The 17,514-nt window shown below is 34.4% G+C and overlaps 2 protein-coding genes across 2 annotated transcripts; both read left to right on the forward strand.

The window, feature by feature from the left end:
• The first annotated feature begins 11,550 nt into the window (after window positions 1-11,550).
• Window positions 11,551-15,321, forward strand: LOC116346542 (probable cytochrome P450 6d4). The gene is made up of 5 exons (XM_031776665.1): window positions 11,551-12,161; window positions 13,907-14,059; window positions 14,138-14,574; window positions 14,650-14,898; window positions 14,969-15,321. The coding sequence occupies exons 1-5, from the start codon at window positions 11,641-11,643 to the stop codon at window positions 15,136-15,138; spliced, it is 1,530 nt and encodes a 509-aa protein (XP_031632525.1). The 5' UTR covers window positions 11,551-11,640; the 3' UTR covers window positions 15,139-15,321.
• A 555-nt stretch (window positions 15,322-15,876) lies between these two features.
• LOC116346566 lies at window positions 15,877-16,922 on the forward strand. The gene is made up of 2 exons (XM_031776707.1): window positions 15,877-16,143; window positions 16,211-16,922. The coding sequence occupies exon 2, from the start codon at window positions 16,367-16,369 to the stop codon at window positions 16,835-16,837; it is 471 nt and encodes a 156-aa protein (XP_031632567.1). The 5' UTR covers window positions 15,877-16,143; window positions 16,211-16,366; the 3' UTR covers window positions 16,838-16,922.
• The last annotated feature ends 592 nt before the right edge of the window (window positions 16,923-17,514 follow it).

The following is a 17,514-nucleotide window of genomic DNA, read 5'->3' on the forward strand; positions in this document are numbered from 1 at the left end:
CCATTACCGCGGTGGTGCGGACACTTGCCTTGTAAGTGCTGCTCTTTCTTGTATTCAGGTGTATTTGGGTCTTGAAAAATTATACATAGAATAATTGCAGGTAATAATGAGTGTACTCATTCTCTGGAGCATTTTGTATTTCTAGAATTTTCAAATTTCTATGGAGTTGTTCCGACACAAAGCACCGGGTCCAAACCGTGGCCGAGCTGTCAAATCACAAATGTTCTAACCTCAATATGTTCACTGCTGCTGCACAGCAGAACAATAAAACGACGTAATCGCATTCGTAAAAATCTTACATTTTTAATTTAATTTCAATTTTAATTTAGTTTCATTAATAAAAAAAAACAAAAATAATGAGCTGTCATTACGTGTAAAAAATAGAAATGTTGTCTAAAGCGGGTCGACCTTTATGTGTTTGTATATTTTGGCACTGCTTTGCAGCAGTATAGGCGTATTCAATCATACTAGCCGCTGAGTGATTGAAATATAATATTTATTTTTTACATAATTCGTCATGACATTAATCTTTTTTCTTTTTTGTTCACATTTACATTGTTTTTTTTTATAATTATAAATAAATATTGGGGGAGCAACTTAAAAACCGGAATTTGACGCTAGATGTCAACACTTGTGATTGCGTTGCAGTATATCAATGAAATATATGTCATTTGAAAGTGCCATTAAACAGCTGTCAAAACAATAAAAACAAATATTTTATCTTGTGTGCAACATTTTTTTTATCAACAATGGAAAATTTTGCGAACTGGAGAAAAAAACAGCATTTGCGGGAAGTTTTACTCGGTTATTTTTTTGCAGAGAAAACTGCTGCTGACAGTCATCGTTTGCTTGAGGAAACTTATGGTAAACATGTTCTATCAAAAACCCAATGTTACGATTGGTTTAAACGCTTCAAAAGTAATGATTTTGATATAAGTGACAAAGAACGACCAGGACAACCAAAAAAATTTGAAGACGAAGAATTGGAGACATTGCTCGATGAGGATCCATGTCAAACGCAAGAGGAGCTTGCACAATCATTGGGAGTGTCTAATCAAGCCATTTCAAAACGTTTGAAAGCATTGGGGTTCATTCAAAGACAAAGAAATTGGGTGCCACATGAATTGAAACCAAGAGACGTTGAAAGGCGATTTTTCACGTGCGAACAGTTGCTTCAAAGACAGGTGATCTTTCACTGGTGATGAAAAGTGGATCCATTACGATAACCCCAAGCGAAAACCAGCATATGTAAAGTGCGGCCAACCAACACCATCGACGTCAAAGCAAGACATTCATGGTTTCAAGGTAATGCTCTGTATTTGGTGGGATATGAAAGGTGTTATCTATTATGAGTTGCTGAAACCGGGTGAAACCATTACGGGCGAACGATATCGACTACAACTGATACGTTTGAGCCAAGCACTGCGAGAAAAACGGCCTGAATACGAGCAAAGACACGATAAAGTGATTTTGCTGCATGACAATGCTCGGCCACATGTTGCACAGCGTGTCAAAAACTATTTGGAAGCAAATCGATGGGATGTCTTACCCCACCCGCCGTATAGCCCAGACATTGCTCCTTCCGATTAACACCTATTTCGATCGATGACGCATGGCTTGGCTGGGCGGCATTTTCGTTCTTCCGAAGAAGTCAAAAATTGGGTCGATGAATGGATAGACTCAAAAGAAGAGACGTTCTTTAGACGCGGAATCCGTATGCTACCAGAAAGATGGGAAAAAGTAGTGGCTAACGATGGACAGTACTTTGAATAAAATATATTTTACATGTTCCTTTAAATATACCTTCATTTTTCATTAAAAAATTACGGTTTTTAAGTTGCACCCCCAATAAATCTCGTAAAAAATGTAATACAATAACTGTCAAGAGTAGTTTTGTTAATAGGGATTGGAATGTTTTCCATGTGACCGCCTGTCAAAGCACTGTCATCGACTTGTTCGACAAAGCAGTCACGGTTTATTAATTTTCATGGCTACTTTAAGGGGCGAAAATATAGTTGACTGTAATCATCTTATTTTCATCAAACGCATCAAAATAACATTGTTTCACTTTATATAGTCATTTAATTTCAAGTCGAGTTTGTTTTCTAGCTCATTCACTTATTATTGCTTCAACACTCGTAACACACGTGCTTTATCACAAGGTCCACTTAATATAATCAACATTCTATTGTGAAATAAAGAAACATATCAATATAAGAAATATTTCGAGATTTAAAAAAATATATTTGCGAAAGTATTTATTTTATTTATCTTTATTTTTCTTTGAAAATGGATAAAATTGGGGTATAAATACAATCAACAGGCCCATAGCCCCCTTTACAGAGTGAATTTTGGAAATTTCTGATGGAGTTGCTATCATTTACTACCATTCTTTTCTTTGTAAAAATGGCCTACACCACTTTTTTCTGCAGGAGTAAACCCTCTAGAGGTGCACCTATCATCGAACGTTCGTTCGTTCGTAGGCAAAAAATATTTTTATTTTGTTCGTTCGTTCGTAGAAATGAATTGCGTTCGTTCGTTCGTTCGTAGAAATTAAATGTTCGGATTGTTCGTTCGTTGTTCGTAAGGTGTTCGTTCGTTCGTTTGGTCGTTCGTTGTTCGTAGGAAAAGTATGAAAATAAAATAATTATTTTATTAGTGAAATTGAAAGTAGATTATATTTTGTGAATTTTGGTATTGAAAACATAAATTATCGGAAAAAATTGAACAAAACAAATATTATTTACTTAAAATAAACAACGTAATAGTCAATATAATAACTGAATTTGCATTGTTAAAAATCGATAAATTTATAACGATTTATTAAATTACTATTTTATTAAAAAAAATCAAAAAACATAAGATACAATAATGATATTAAATTATTCATATGAATCAAGTAACATTAGTAATCGATTTTGTGATTTTTTTCCAAAATAATAATTCATAATAAAATTATCGATTATAGAAACTATACAATCTTATACCTATAGTTGGATAGAATTTTATTCCTGAATAGTTGGAAAAAGTCTTCAATTAGTACAATATATTACAATAATAGTTTAAATTATTTGCTTCAATTCATTTTATTAGTTGTCATTGATATTACGGAGCAGACTATTGTTCTTGTGACAAAAAAAATACATGCGAGCACTGCTCAGCTTCGTCTCTGATGGATACTTGCCAAATGTGAAAAAAAATCCAATTTTTCGACTTTTCAACCCGATTCCAGGGTACAAGGGGTGCTCTGGGGGTTCAGGAGGTATGGTTTTCTAGAAGTAATTTATCGTGAGGGGATTTTTGGCACTTCAAGGGGGCGTATCTGGGGGGTATATGAATTTGGGGAAAAAAATTTGATGCCAAACGTGTTATTTTGGTGCCCTCTACCACATCCAATAGGAATTTGGAAAAAAAATTCTGATACGCTGACCATGTTTACTGGTGCTCGTCTTACCATTTTTAATTGAATTGTGCTTTCGAAGTTGTTTCTCCTCTAAAACATCTCAACTGTGCTTCTGTTCAAACAATAATTGATTTTTATAGCCAACATCAATATCGGATTGCCGAAAGCGTAATCGAAAAAATCACCGACTCGGTGTCATCATGACTGAGAAACATTATATCAGGACGTATTGAATTCAGTTATATTTTGTTAAGTTTCTGTAAAACATGAGTTGACGTCTTCTTACAAATATGCTGAACATTATTTTATTGTGAATGAGTTGCAAATTTTCTTATCGATAATATAACAGTTGTTTGTTTTGAAATTTAAAACAAATCATTTATTTATTGATAGAATGATGTTATCAGGACAAAAACTACAAATGTATCGCCAAAAAAGATTACTATTTTCAAGAGGTTTTAATGCCTTCGTTCATACAAATGTTTATTATGGAATACTGAAATTCCCCTTTTGTGTTATACAGGGTGGCGCATATAATTGGGTTTTCCAGGGGGGTGGAAATTTTGAAAAGGAATACCCTTTGGGGGGTATGTTGGGGGTAAAAATAGAAAATTTCTATCTGAGCAGAATTTTTAATTTTTCCCCAGGGGGCTTGGGGGTGCCCCCAATTTTTCAAAAGTTCATCCGATCATAAAATAATACACTACAAAGTTGTTCGAATGACGAGAAAAATTTTTAGGACCCCTGCCCTCCAAATCCCTCCACCCCTCAAGGGGATCGGGAAGTCAAAAACCCCCAAGGTGTGATTTTTTTTAACCTGAAACCCTAAAATTCGGAATACCTTAAAATTGATATAAAATTCCCACCCCCTGAAAAACCCGATTATATGCGCCACCCTGTATACTATCACCTATATCAAGGGGGACGGCAGTCCCCCAAGTGACACAATACCAACATACATATCAAATATGTATATTTTGCATCACTCTATATATACTGTAAAGAAATGAAAATCGATACCGCTGACTTTTGGAAAAGGGTTTTTGCATATTTTAGTAGTGCTCGGGCACCAAATTAAGAATCTACAAAAAAATTAAAAAATTTCAAAATTTGACCGCTAGGTGGCGTTTCAAAAAAAAGGTAAATTTTTGGTTTTGTCCATTTTTGACCACCCAAGCCAGAAACAAATTTCCGAAAAATGGCATATTCGGAAACTGGAGTTCGGGTAGATAGTGTTGAAAAAAATTGTTGGAATCGATCGAAAAGTGTCCGAGATATGATCAATGATCATGTCAAAAAATCTTACGAAAAACACGAAATTTTTGAAATGGTTTGTTTTTTGTCCGCAAATTTTTTTCCGTAGTTTTTGATAAATCGCCGGAGACCGATTTTATTCGAAAGTAGATGGAAAACTGAGCATACATGTCTCTTCGAATTTTTCGATTTCGTCACGTAAGTGTCTGAGGTCTAGGTTCGGAAAAAAGTGGAATGCACTTTTTCAGTTTTCCATCGAATGGCCTACTTTCTGTGCATATGAAAGGTGAGGTAATGATCTATATGTCGTTGGAAAGCTACGAACCTCAGCTATCCAGGTCCGAAGTCAGATTGGAAAAAATTTCGAAAATAATCGCTAGATCGCTGCATGTGTTGTTTTTTTGGAAAAATGACCATGACTTTTTTCACACCAACCAAAATTAAAAAAATTACAGCATTAGTTTTATGGCGGAAAACACCTATGGTGTGAAAAATCTTTTGCGAGTTCTTCTGCTATTTAATTAAAGAATATTTCGATGCCGAATATATATAGCTTGATAAAATACGCATCTACCACCGTGCGGAAAAGTTCGTCTTACTCCTGTAAGACCCTTTATTTTCCTTAAGGTCTTATTAGGTACCAAAAATGAATTCAAGACATGGGATACTTTGCACAAATTAATTTCAGACAATTATTGATCATTCCGGATCAGGGAACCTTTGATATTCATAAATTTGGGTTTAGAAGTAAATAGTTTTGAAAATCAGGATTTTTGAAAATTTGCAATGAAATGTTGTTCCATGGTGAAGGTATCCATTTTTGAGTTTGAATGAGTTTTGCTAATAGAATGTGTTATTTGGGTTCTGTTTTTATGATTTAAGCATAAAAATAAGCAATACTGAAAGTATAGTGTATCTTTATGCCTTACACAAAAATTCAAAAAAATCAAAATGTTTCCTATCGCAAAAAAACGCCTGATTCGTGATCAGGGGATCCCATAGCCAAGGCTATTACCCTCGTCGTTAAAATGTACTAGATCAATATTTTTAATAAAGTCTTGAATTGATTTTCAAATGCTTAAAGCTAACAAAGTATTAATGCTGTTCAAATTCATTTATTTAAAATTCACGAAGTAGTTGATAATAGCTGTAAGAAGCTTTGAAAATCTGTAAGAAACGACCATAATTTAAATTGCATTAATAATTGAAATTATTGATTGATAATTCACCTTATTGAATGTTTCTCGATTACACACAAAGCTTCCGATCGATTCCATATTAACAGGTTCCTGGGCCACTATCATCATGATTGGGAATATTCGTTGCATTTTGCGTGGAAATGCATACCAATCACATTGATAGATTTCATCGTCCATCTCTTCAAATGAAGTCGTTACTTCTTGACCAGAATTGCAAAATAGAAACATTAGAAGAAAAGACCAAGAAATCTTCATGAATGCCCTTATTAGTGTTGTCCAATTGATAGTTTCTTGTGACTACATTTAAATAAAATTATTATTTTTCACAGGACATTTTTTTTATAAATTTTTACTCAACCAGTTCATCCTTCATCAAAAGAAGTGTTACACAAATTGTCACCAGACCCCATATGAAATATACTGTCATGAAATATTTGTAGACGTTGTTGAACTCAGAAATATACCTAAATAATAATCAATCAATTTTCAGATTTCATTGATCTCTATCTTCAATGCGTTAAGCATAAATACTGAAACTCAACTCTTTTGCATCAATGTGAAGTTGAATGAACAGTTTAAGCTTTTCTGCAATTTCTCTTTGAATTTTGCCCGTTTTATTCATTTCGTTGGCATTTCGCAACTCATTTTTTGTATCTTTGACAACCGCTATCGACATGGAGGATAGCCCAATTGGACCACATAGGTTTTCAGCGACATAGTTCATTAAGATATAAGTAGATATTAATTGAAGAAACCAAGCAATCAAGTATCCAGCCGGTGTTTTCCAATTGAATGGTAGCCTATGGCGTATGGCAATAGGAATTGAAATTCGTATAATTTGCTTATTTTTTCTGTTATTAATCAAAATGAAAAACTCACCAGACGACAGCGGGTAATTCATAGTTGATGGGCTGTGCACTTGTAAAGATTCGGGACAAAGTGATAAAAAACATAGGCACTAATACCGATAAAGTTGTAAAATTTGCAAAATCAATCACAATTTTCGAGAACTTTTCATGTTTGTTTGTCACTTCATCGAAGATGATTTTTGATGATTGATTTTTCGATCCTAATCAAGTGAAACCATGACTATTAAACTATTTTTCTCAATCTTCAATGCATACAACGACTATTCACAGTGTTCACAGAAATCTAGAGTCTTCGGCAAAAATCAAAGTCGCTGAGATGCACAATACTTAACAAGAACATTCAAAAACTTACGATTTTCGATTGCTTTTCGAAAACTATCGAATAATTCGAATAACTTTTCCTTCTTCCAGATGATGATTGCGAGCAATATCATCGTAGCAAGCGTGGTTGCCGACCAATGAATCGAGTCAGTGTAGTCTCCGAATGTCTTACCTCCGATAAAAAAGATTATAATTGTTGTTAAAAAGAATTGACACAAGAAAAAATAAGCGAGAATAAGTTTAATGTTTATTCGCGGATTTTCTTCAAACGCCTGAGATACATAAACTCCTAAGAATTTATAATGCTCTATTGTTGTTTGAAAGATTTTCATTTTTGAACGAGTTTCAATCCGATAATTTCCGGTGTAAATGGCTTTATTATGTATTCCTAACCAATCGTGAGCGCTTTTAAATGAAAACTAATAGTTGAATTCAAATTATTTCACATATTCTACTGAAAATGCGCTTATTTTGTGTATAGTTCTATTTAATAATTCTACATTGTTTAATTCATAAGGAGAGAATGAATTCTAGGAAGAACATTTTCACTTCATTGTAAATTAAAAGATTCATTTGATTCACATGATTGACTTAATCAGATTGAGCAACCACCAAATATTAATGTGAATAATCAAACATTGTCCAAGAAAATCAATAAGTTTATCAAAATCAGTTGCGTGGCTACTAGGGTGGACCATTTTCTACAGAATATTGCGGCCACTTGGTCTAGCTCACAAACGAAAAAAATTAAAATGTTGTATGGAAGGTACCCTTATTTTTGATCGAAATGTCATCAAACTTCCTGATATTATGTATTTTGGTCAGAAAATAAGATTCACAGGTTTTCACGGTGATTAGGCTACCGCAATTTTTTATGATTTTCCAGTAAAATGGTCCTCTTGTATTTTCAAGTCGCTGCTGTTGAAAATTCTTTCATATCTTGAATCTGGAGACCATAAGATATGTTTTTCCTAGGGGAAAGAAACCAATGCTAATTTTCTAGTTTATTGCTTGAAAAATCTAGTAATGCTAATATTCCTTTATGAAAGTGCTAGTTTTTTTATTGACAGTTCTACCAACTGTACGTAATGAAGTATTCTGGCGTTTTGTCGTTTGACATAATGAGATGTGTATTAAATAATTTTAATCCGCACACACCTAGTGTGTAAGGTAAAGTATTGGAATCGGTCGAAAAATTAACACCCATCAAAATATGTGTTTTCTGGGTGTTTTTGGGGCCAGGGAACACGAATCTAGCGTTTTTTCGATGTCCGAATGTATGCGTACCCTGTACCCTTATCCTGTACCCTGTACGCAAAAATTTGTTAACACGATAACTTTCAAACAAGAAAAGTAATTCAAAATCTAACTTCACAGGATGATTGGGGGTGCCGAGGAATAGAAACCATTAGATTTTGAGCGACTTTGGTTGATAGAGTAAAGTGTCATGTCTGGTGTGATGCCCATGGGCATCCATGGGAAAAATTCAATTTTTCTTCCAAAAGTCATATTTAATGTATACTTAAACACTCAAAAATGAGTATTGGGGGGTTTTTGGGTACGAGAAAACCGAATATGACGTTTTTCTTGCGATACAAATAACTTTCGGCACACTTTTCATACAAAAATTTCCAAAAATTGGATTTTTGTATGAAAGCCATGCCTGTATGATATCGTAATGAGCTGAAACTTTGCACAGGCTATTTTTATCACACAAAAATACGATTCCAAGATCTTGAAGACATTTTTTCTTCAAACTCTCAGAATGTTGAGAGTATTTATTATATATATACTTATTTGGTCATCGAATGACATACTGATGACACAAAATCAAAATGGCGAATCAATTAATTTTTGCTAATTTTTCTACTACAAAAAATTAGCCAATTGTTTCCGTCCCTTAGTGTTTTTCCAAGTGGCCATCGAGATATGACATCAAATTTGAAAAATAGTTCCACCCTAGTGGATAAGTATTCACTTTTCATATGGAATTTACTTGAGAAATATTTATGCATTTATTCGATAGAAACAAAAAACATTTTTCCATTACCGCGGTGGTGCGGACACTTGCCTTGTAAGTGCTGCTCTTTGTTGTATTCAGGTGTATTTGGGTCTTGAAAAATTATACATAGAATAATTGCAGGTAATAATGAGTGTACTCATTCTCTGGAGCATTTTGTATTTCTAGAATTTTCAAATTTCTATGGAGTTGTTCCGACATAAAGCACCGGGTCCAAACCGTGACCGAGCTGTCAAATCACAAATGTCCTAACCTCAATATGTTCCTTGCTGCTGCACAGCAGAACAATAAAACGACGTAATCGCATTCGTAAAAATCTTACATTTTTTAATTTAATTTCAATTTTAATTTAGTTTCATTAATAAAAAAAAAACAAAAATAATGAGCTGTCATTACGTGTAAAATAAAGAGGCTTACGTACGCAAGCTGACTTTTCCGCATGGAACCGAAATTTTGGGAATAAACAGAAATGATGATCTATGTATGGTTGCAGTAACTTAAATTACCGTGAAAACTTGTGAATATTATCAAAATAAATAATCACACCAAGTTTAAAGAAATTTCAATCCAAAAATAGCCTGTTCAAAGTTTCAGATCATTACGGTACCACAAAGGCAAGTCTTTCATACAAAAATGAAACTTTTTGTGGATTTTTGTATGAAAAGTGTGTGAAAAATTGATTGCATCTTAAAACTAACATCAGATTCGGGTTTCTCGTGCCAAAAAACCCCCACTACACATTCATTCAACGTTCAAATTGAAAGAATATCATTTTAAGGCATTTTTCTCATAAGTGGCTCTTCACAGTCTAAGTTTTACATCGATCAATCAAGGTCGTTGAAAATTTGACCAGATCTATTCCTCGTAATGCCCAATCATCCCGTAAAGTCCGATTTTGAATTTCATGTCTGAGCACGAAACCATCGTGTCACCAAAATGGTTGAAAAATGATCAAAAAATGTATGGATGTGGGTACTCCATTCGGACCAAAAAAAATTACACCGGTCAACAGATATTGCTCAAAAACTAATCAGCACGTCTCCTAGTAGTCCCAAATCATCCTGCAAAGTTAGAATTTGAATTGAGTTTTTGGAAGAAGATTTATCGAGTTAACAAATTTTGGCAACACGCCACAGGACACAGGACACAGGACACAGGACACAGGACACAGGACACAGGACACATCACACACAGCGACGCACATTAATATGCCCCAAAATCATCTCCAATCGTGTTTTCTACATTAAATATGCATAGAAAACATGTTTTGGGATGACTTTAATTTTTTCGCCTAATACAATACCTTCCCCAACCGGCTAAGCCTATGAAGAGACAAAATGCGAATTCCCCTCATCTGTGCCATCTTGTATTCCATAGTTGAACTCAATTTAGTTACAATGAATTGAATCGAAAAAGAGAAAAAAAACAACAACAGTAGCATGGCTACATAGATCTGTTGACCAGTGAGATACGTATAGCAATGGAATGAAAGAATGAAGAAAGCGTATATGTGTATGTATGCATCAGCACGCATAGATGTACAGCTCTGTGTGGCCGTGCTATTGTTGTTGTTTTTTCACTTTTTCATTTCAATGCTACAGAATTAAATTCAGTTTTTGCATCTAATTCACACTAAAATCAGATGGCGCTCATTAGCGAGATTCGCAAAAAAAAGTCTCCAATCTCATACAAATATACACCGGCTGACCTTCCCTACACTAGGTGTGCGGAAAAGTAAAATAGAAATGTTATCTAATATATCTAGCCGCTGAGTGATTGAAATATAATATTTATTTTTTACATAATTCGTCACGACATTAATTTTTTATCTTTTTTGTTCATATTCACATTGTTTTTTTTTATAATTATAAATAAATAAATCTCGTATAAAATGTAATACAATAACTGTTAAGCATAGTTTTGTTAATGGGGATTGGAATGTTTTCCATGTGACCGCCTGTCAAAGCGCTGTCGGATTTGGTTCCGGTCTCGGTTTATTAATTTTCATGGCTACTTTGAGAGGCGAAAAGAGAGTTGACTGTAATCATCTTATTTTCATCAAACGTATCAAAATAACATTCGAGTTTGTTTTCTAGCTCATTCACTTATTATTGCTTCAACACTCGTGACAAATGTGCTTTATCACAAGGTCCACTTAATATAATCAGCCGTTATGCAATAACTGCGATAAAATATACTTTACAATTGTTGACGGCTGAAACAACTACATGCGTAGTCAGTTTCTTCGTCAAATTTCATATATAATTTGTTTTCATTGATATCACGTAAAACCGCATTGTAATGATGATGATTTGCTCATTTATATTTCAAACAATTTTGTATTGACTTTGAAAATCAAACATTATTTGTTGTGATTTTTCAATTGAATATAATCTACGTTGTATATTTAAATGCCAATCAATTATATTATCATTACGTGTGTTCCACTGAGTTAAAAGTTACTGCGCAAGATTACGATTAGACTTAGTGATACTGAGTCAGTATGAATTTTAATTTTGAAACAAGTAGTTCAGTGGAAATTTACTCTCATTTTAGCATTTAAACCAATTTAAAATGATCGCATTATATTTGTTAATTGTTGCACTTAGCGTTTTATATTTGTGGCTAAAGCATGTGTACAATTATTGGGAAAGACTGGGATTTCCATCGATAAAACCGACGATTCCGTTGGGTAATTTATCGGATTCGTTTCTCGGTCGAAAGTCGATCGGCAAAGAATTGTACGACCTTCATCGCAGTTCAAATGAACCGGTGGAAGGTGTTTATTTTCTTTTTAAACCGGCCCTATTGTTGCGCGATGCAAAACTTATCAAAACTATTTTAACCACCGATTTTGCGAGTTTCTATGATCGTGGCTTTTATCACAATCCAAAAGACGAAGTGGCCGGAAATATGTTCATGAAATCGGGACAAGATTGGAAAAATTTACGCGCAAAACTAACACCAACATTCACATCAGGCAAACTCAAAGCAATGATGCCAACAATCATTCAAATTGCACAGAATCTCATTCGAAAACTGTCATCATCTGCTCAGAACAATGCAATCGTTGACATCAAAGATCTCACGATCAGGTATGCATACATTTTTTTTTATCTTTATACGAAATCGGGAAGAAACAAAGTCACCTTGTCGAAAATTATTGTGTGGAAATTTTCCACTTGAAAAATAAGTCTTTCTCCAATAATAGTCAATGAATCAATTGAATAAATAGAAATGTAATCTTTTTATCGTCGAAATTTAGTCAATTTTTAGAGATAAGCTGTTCCCGTATTGTGTATAGTCGACGAATTTTTATAAAATTGTTACCTGCTATTTTTAACTTGTGTCCATAGCAATACTGTATGCGATATTACTATCACATCGATATCGATATTCAAGTGTACGAAAATAGTAATCCACTGCTATAGGTGTGTTCAACGTACACTTTAAAACTGGTTACATTGAAGTAAAATATGGATACGCTGTTGTTTGAATAACATATCTTCTTCACTGTATCATTTTGACTGAATTTTACTTTTCCGCACACACCTAGTGTGTAAGGTAAAGTATTGGAATCGGTCGAAAAATTAACACCCATAAAAAATGTGTTTTCTGGGTGTTTTTGGGGCCAGGGAACACGAATCTAGCGTTTTTTCGATGTCCGAATGTATGTGCGTACCCTGTACCCTGTACCCTGTACCCTGTACCCTGTACGTTGTACCCTGTACCCTGTACGCAAAAATTTGTTAACACGATAACTTTCAAACAAGAAAAGTAATTCAAAATCTGACTTCACAGGATGATTGGGGGTGCCGAGGAATAGAAACCATTAGATTTTGAGCGACTTCGGTTGACAGGGTAAAGTGTCATGTCTGGTGTGATGCCCATGTCCATCCATGGGAAAAATTCAATTTTTCTTCCAAAAGTGATATTTAATGTATTCTTAAATACTCAAAAATGTGTATTGGGGAGTTTTTGGGTACGAGAAAACCGAATATGACGTTAGTTTTGCGATACAATTCATTTTCGACACACTTTTCATACAAAAAATTCAAAAAATTTGGATTTTTGTATGGAAGCCATGCCTGTATGATATCGTAATGAGCTGAAACTTTGCACAGGTTATTTTTATCACACATAAATACCATTCCGAGAGTTTGAAGACATTTCAACAAATATTTGAGGCACCTCCCGAACAAAATTTTGGATTTTTCGCTTAATATGCATTGAAATTTCTTCAAACTTCAGAATGTTAACTTTTTGTGAAAAAAAAAAACCTCTGCAAATTTTCACATAATTACGATATCATATAGGCATGGCTCCGATACAAAAATTCCCATCTTTAGTAGTTTTTGTAAGAAAAGTGCTTCGAAAATTATTTTTATCTAAAACTAATGTCAGATTTAGTTTTCTCGTGAATTATTTGAGTAAAAGATTTGTAATAAATGCATGTCGTGGATCACAGTGCGGAAAAGTTCATCTTACGGATGTAAGACATTTTATTTTTTGGTATATTTGCAATTCAACATCTCCCAACTAAACCTTATGATTTCGATTTTCCCTTATTGTAAATCATCAAATTATTTTCAAAGAAGCGATAAGAATTCTGCCTAAAATGATAAAAAAATAAAATTCACGTATAGTTGGCGCTACATTCTATGTAATAAGCGTATACTTTCCACTTAGTCCGTTGCAACGGAAAACAAGTTTGCATAGAATGCAGCGCCAACTATATGTGAATTTTATTTTTTATCGTTTTAGGCAATTAATCTATGGTTTTCTTATGGCTTCTTTAATCATTGCCATGGGTTCGTATTCTTTTTGCTTCTCTCATTAGATTTGGAATGGATGTTATTGGAACGGTGGGCTTTGGTATAGATGTAAACACTATTGATGATCCAAATCATTCATTCCGGAAAATCGAAGAGAACATATCAAGTGGAGAATTCATTAACCGAATTCGTTTGATCGGTGCATTTTTCTGTCCAAGGTAATAAACAATGGCTACGGTATTTGTTACTTGTTTGGTTTGATTTTACTCAGTTGTTTTGTGTGTTCTTTTGAACAGACTCCTCGAAATGATTGGCATGTCATCTCAATCAGGAAAGTTTAAGAGTTATATGCTTGATTTGGTTAAAAATACAATGGAATATCGCGAAACAAATAATGTCATGCGGAAAGATTTCATTCATTTGTTGATGCAATTGAGAAACACTGGCAAGGTGGACGAGGACAATGACATTGCATTTGCATCGATTTCCAAAAACGAATCGTCGTTCAAATCATTGTCAATTGAACAATGTGCTGCACAGGTGGCTTTATTTTATTTGGCTGGTTTTGATACCACATCATCAACCGTCGCATACACTCTATTTGAATTGTCACGAAAGCCGGAACTATTGAAAAGACTCTACGATGAAATCGATACCGTTTTGGCCGAACATAATAATGAAATCACATTTGACAGTATCAAAGATATGACATTTTTGGAGATGTGCGTCAAAGGTAATTCGTGAAAAAGCACTCTGAGTATGTGAATATTGTGAACATTGATTAAATGAATATGGTTGTATGTTCTAGAATCGGTTCGCAAGTATCCAACGTTACCGTTTTTGAATCGTATATGCACCAAAGATTATCGAATTGAGAGCGTGGGTCTAACTGTGCCAAAAGGAACACCGATTGCAATTTCATTACTTGGATTGATGAGAGATCCAGAATACTTTCCAGATCCCCAGAACTTTATGCCTGATCGTTTTTCCGCCGATAAACCAATGTTCAATCCAGATGCATTTATTCCATTCGGAGAGGGGCCAAGAGCATGCATTGGTATTCATTTTCTTTATTATATATTCTCAGTGGTCAATGTGAAATTATTTCATTTTTTTCTTTTAAATAGGTTCACGAATGGGCAAAGTCGTAACTAAAACAGCTCTTGTGTCAATATTAAAAAATTACCATTTCGAATGCGTGGACGATCGTGAATTAGTTATAGCCAATAATGGTCTTACAGTGGTCATGGATGGCAAAATCAATTTGAAAATTTCCAATAGAAACTCCACACGCTAATGGTTTTTGATCGCTATGGATATTGAATAACCAACAAAAACCAATTGAAATAACAAAAAATCCTCCTTTATTATAACACAGGCTTTTATAATTACTAACATCGGTTGTCATTCAATGCAAACAGATTTTTAGATTAAATATCATGTTTTTTCTTTGACTGTTGTCAATTGTCTCATCAATTTATTCCAATGTTTTTTCATTTCCACATTGTGTAATTATTAAATAAAATAAAAAGAAAAGTTAAAAGAAAGATTACATGAGGAAGACCAATAATAACCCAAATATGTTTAGTTATATTCGCTTAAAACATGACAGCCTGCAGTACTGCACGGGAAGGTATGCAAATTCGTACCATATATGAATGGTTGAGAATAATAATGACTCACGCCGAAACCGACTCTTTTTGCTCGGTGTCTAGTGGCTAAACCGAAAGAGATAGTTGTAAAATTTCTTGGTTAAGTTTGAGATCACTACTAAATCTCAAACTACATCAGAAAGACAGTCGAGAATATTGAAAAAAAAAAAAATTCGTCTTTTCGACTGTCTTTCTGCTACTACATGGCAGGCTTATATAAAACTCTCGGAGACTGGTATAGTGCACAAAAATATCGAAAAACATTTTTTCACTTTTTTTGTGCATTATACCGAGTCTCCGAGAGTTTCATACAAGCTTGCCATGTAACACCAAAAAGACAGTCGAAAACACGAAAAAATTATTCACTTTTTTTTTGAAACGAATACCTATTTGGTACGTTTTGGTATGTTTTGATACGTTTCGGTACTTTTCGGTACTTTTCAATTGGTGCATTGCTGCGTGCCATAAAAGCCATAAAAACCCAAGAAGAAAGCATCAGAAAAGCCGCCCGTGCATATAAAATCAACAGAACCAGCTTGAAAAGATATTTGGATAAGTTCGACAAAGAGGTTCCAGACATTTCTAAATTGTCTGATGACGAGTTGTTGACTATCCTTCGCCGTATTGGATCGTATGCGACACCAAAGCAGGTAAGAAAGACATTTTAATTCGTTTTTTTCATATTGTTCAATAAATTATTTTTTTTTATTGTTTCAGATTTTTGATGAAGAACAAGAACAAGCACTTGTAGAATATCTCGTGCGATGCTGTCATCTGTATTACGGCCTGAGTATTACAGAATTGAAAAAATTGGCGTACGAATACGCGCGCAAGCTGAACATCGATTATCCAACAAATTGGGATAATGAACAAATGGCCGGTAAAACCTGGTACTATGGTTTCATGTTACGTCACCCAAGTCTTTCTTTGCGAACACCCGAACAAACCAGCATCAACCGAGTCAGATCGTTTTGCAAGGAAAATGTTCTCACTTCACCAGAATTGGTTGCCACACTCAAAGATAGAAAGGAGAAGAGTGATGCCGCGAAAAAGAAGAAGGAAGATAGCGCAAAGAAACGAAAGGGTTCGCCGCGAAAGGAAACACCGAAAAAGCGAACACAGCCATCACGGGCCGCCGCCGCAAAAAAGAAATCGTCGTCGACATCGGACGAAGATGTGGATTTTTGCATGATCTGCATGCAGAATCTGCCAGCCAAATTAACCAGCGCCAACTCCATCGAGTGCAATAAGTGCAAACGACCATTTCATTTGAAGTGCGTACACTTGACACGCAGCTATTTCACATGCCAAAATTGTGACTCAGATGCGGACCTTTCAGAATGAATTTTGATTGAATTTTTTTACTTTTTATTCTCTTTTTTATGGCCGAGGCCTTTCAAATAAATTTAACGATAATAAACACTTGAAATCTAGCGTTCATACATCATTTTTATCAAATCACTCTCAAAAACTCATAGTGGTTCAACCTACGTGACAAATTTTCGAGGGGCCAAAAATCATGTGTCCGGAAAATTGGTCATAACTTTTTTGTTTTTGAAGATACACAACTACTTCTTTGGGCAAAGTTGTTGCCCGGAACAGTACCTTTCCAACGGTATATCACTTTCCGTGAGATTTTCTTTGAGTAAAAAAATTTGGCCAAAAAACAAAACATGGTTCAACCTACGTGACTCCCCATACATATAAATAAATGAATAAAAAAATTCACTCGGTATAATACAAAAATATTTAAAAAAAAATCAATATTTTTGTGTATTGTACCGAGTCTCTGAAAGTGTCATATAAACATGCCTAGTAACAGCAAAAAGATGTCGAAAAGACAAAAAAACTTCTCATTTATCCTTCATTTTGTATGATGTTTTTTATGTTTATTTTTAAGTAAATATTTGAGTGGTGTGAACGAGATTTAGCTCACTCATAATGTGACTTGAGCGAGTAGTGAGTTGCTCTTGCACTTGTTCGGTGAGTGGAAAAGCGCACCGTGCATTCGAAAACTCAGC

This window comes from Contarinia nasturtii, unplaced genomic scaffold (assembly GCF_009176525.2).
Source record: "Contarinia nasturtii isolate CC-2019 unplaced genomic scaffold, AAFC_CNas_1.1 Cnas_scaffold_1565, whole genome shotgun sequence".
Classification (NCBI taxonomy): Eukaryota; Metazoa; Arthropoda; class Insecta; order Diptera; family Cecidomyiidae; genus Contarinia; species Contarinia nasturtii.

What these genes read in the sequence shown, in the direction of transcription:
- LOC116346542 (XM_031776665.1), top strand. Translation starts at nt 11,641, where the DNA reads ATGATCGCATTATATTTGTTAATTGTTGCACTTAGCGTTTTATATTTG. An exon ending in GGTGCATTTTTCTGTCCAAG is followed by an intron (nt 14,060 to 14,137) that starts GTAATAAACAAT and finishes TCTTTTGAACAG; the next exon opens with ACTCCTCGAAATGATTGGCA. An exon ending in TTTGGAGATGTGCGTCAAAG is followed by an intron (nt 14,575 to 14,649) that starts GTAATTCGTGAA and finishes TGTATGTTCTAG; the next exon opens with AATCGGTTCGCAAGTATCCA.
- LOC116346566 (XM_031776707.1), top strand. Translation starts at nt 16,367, where the DNA reads ATGGCCGGTAAAACCTGGTACTATGGTTTCATGTTACGTCACCCAAGT.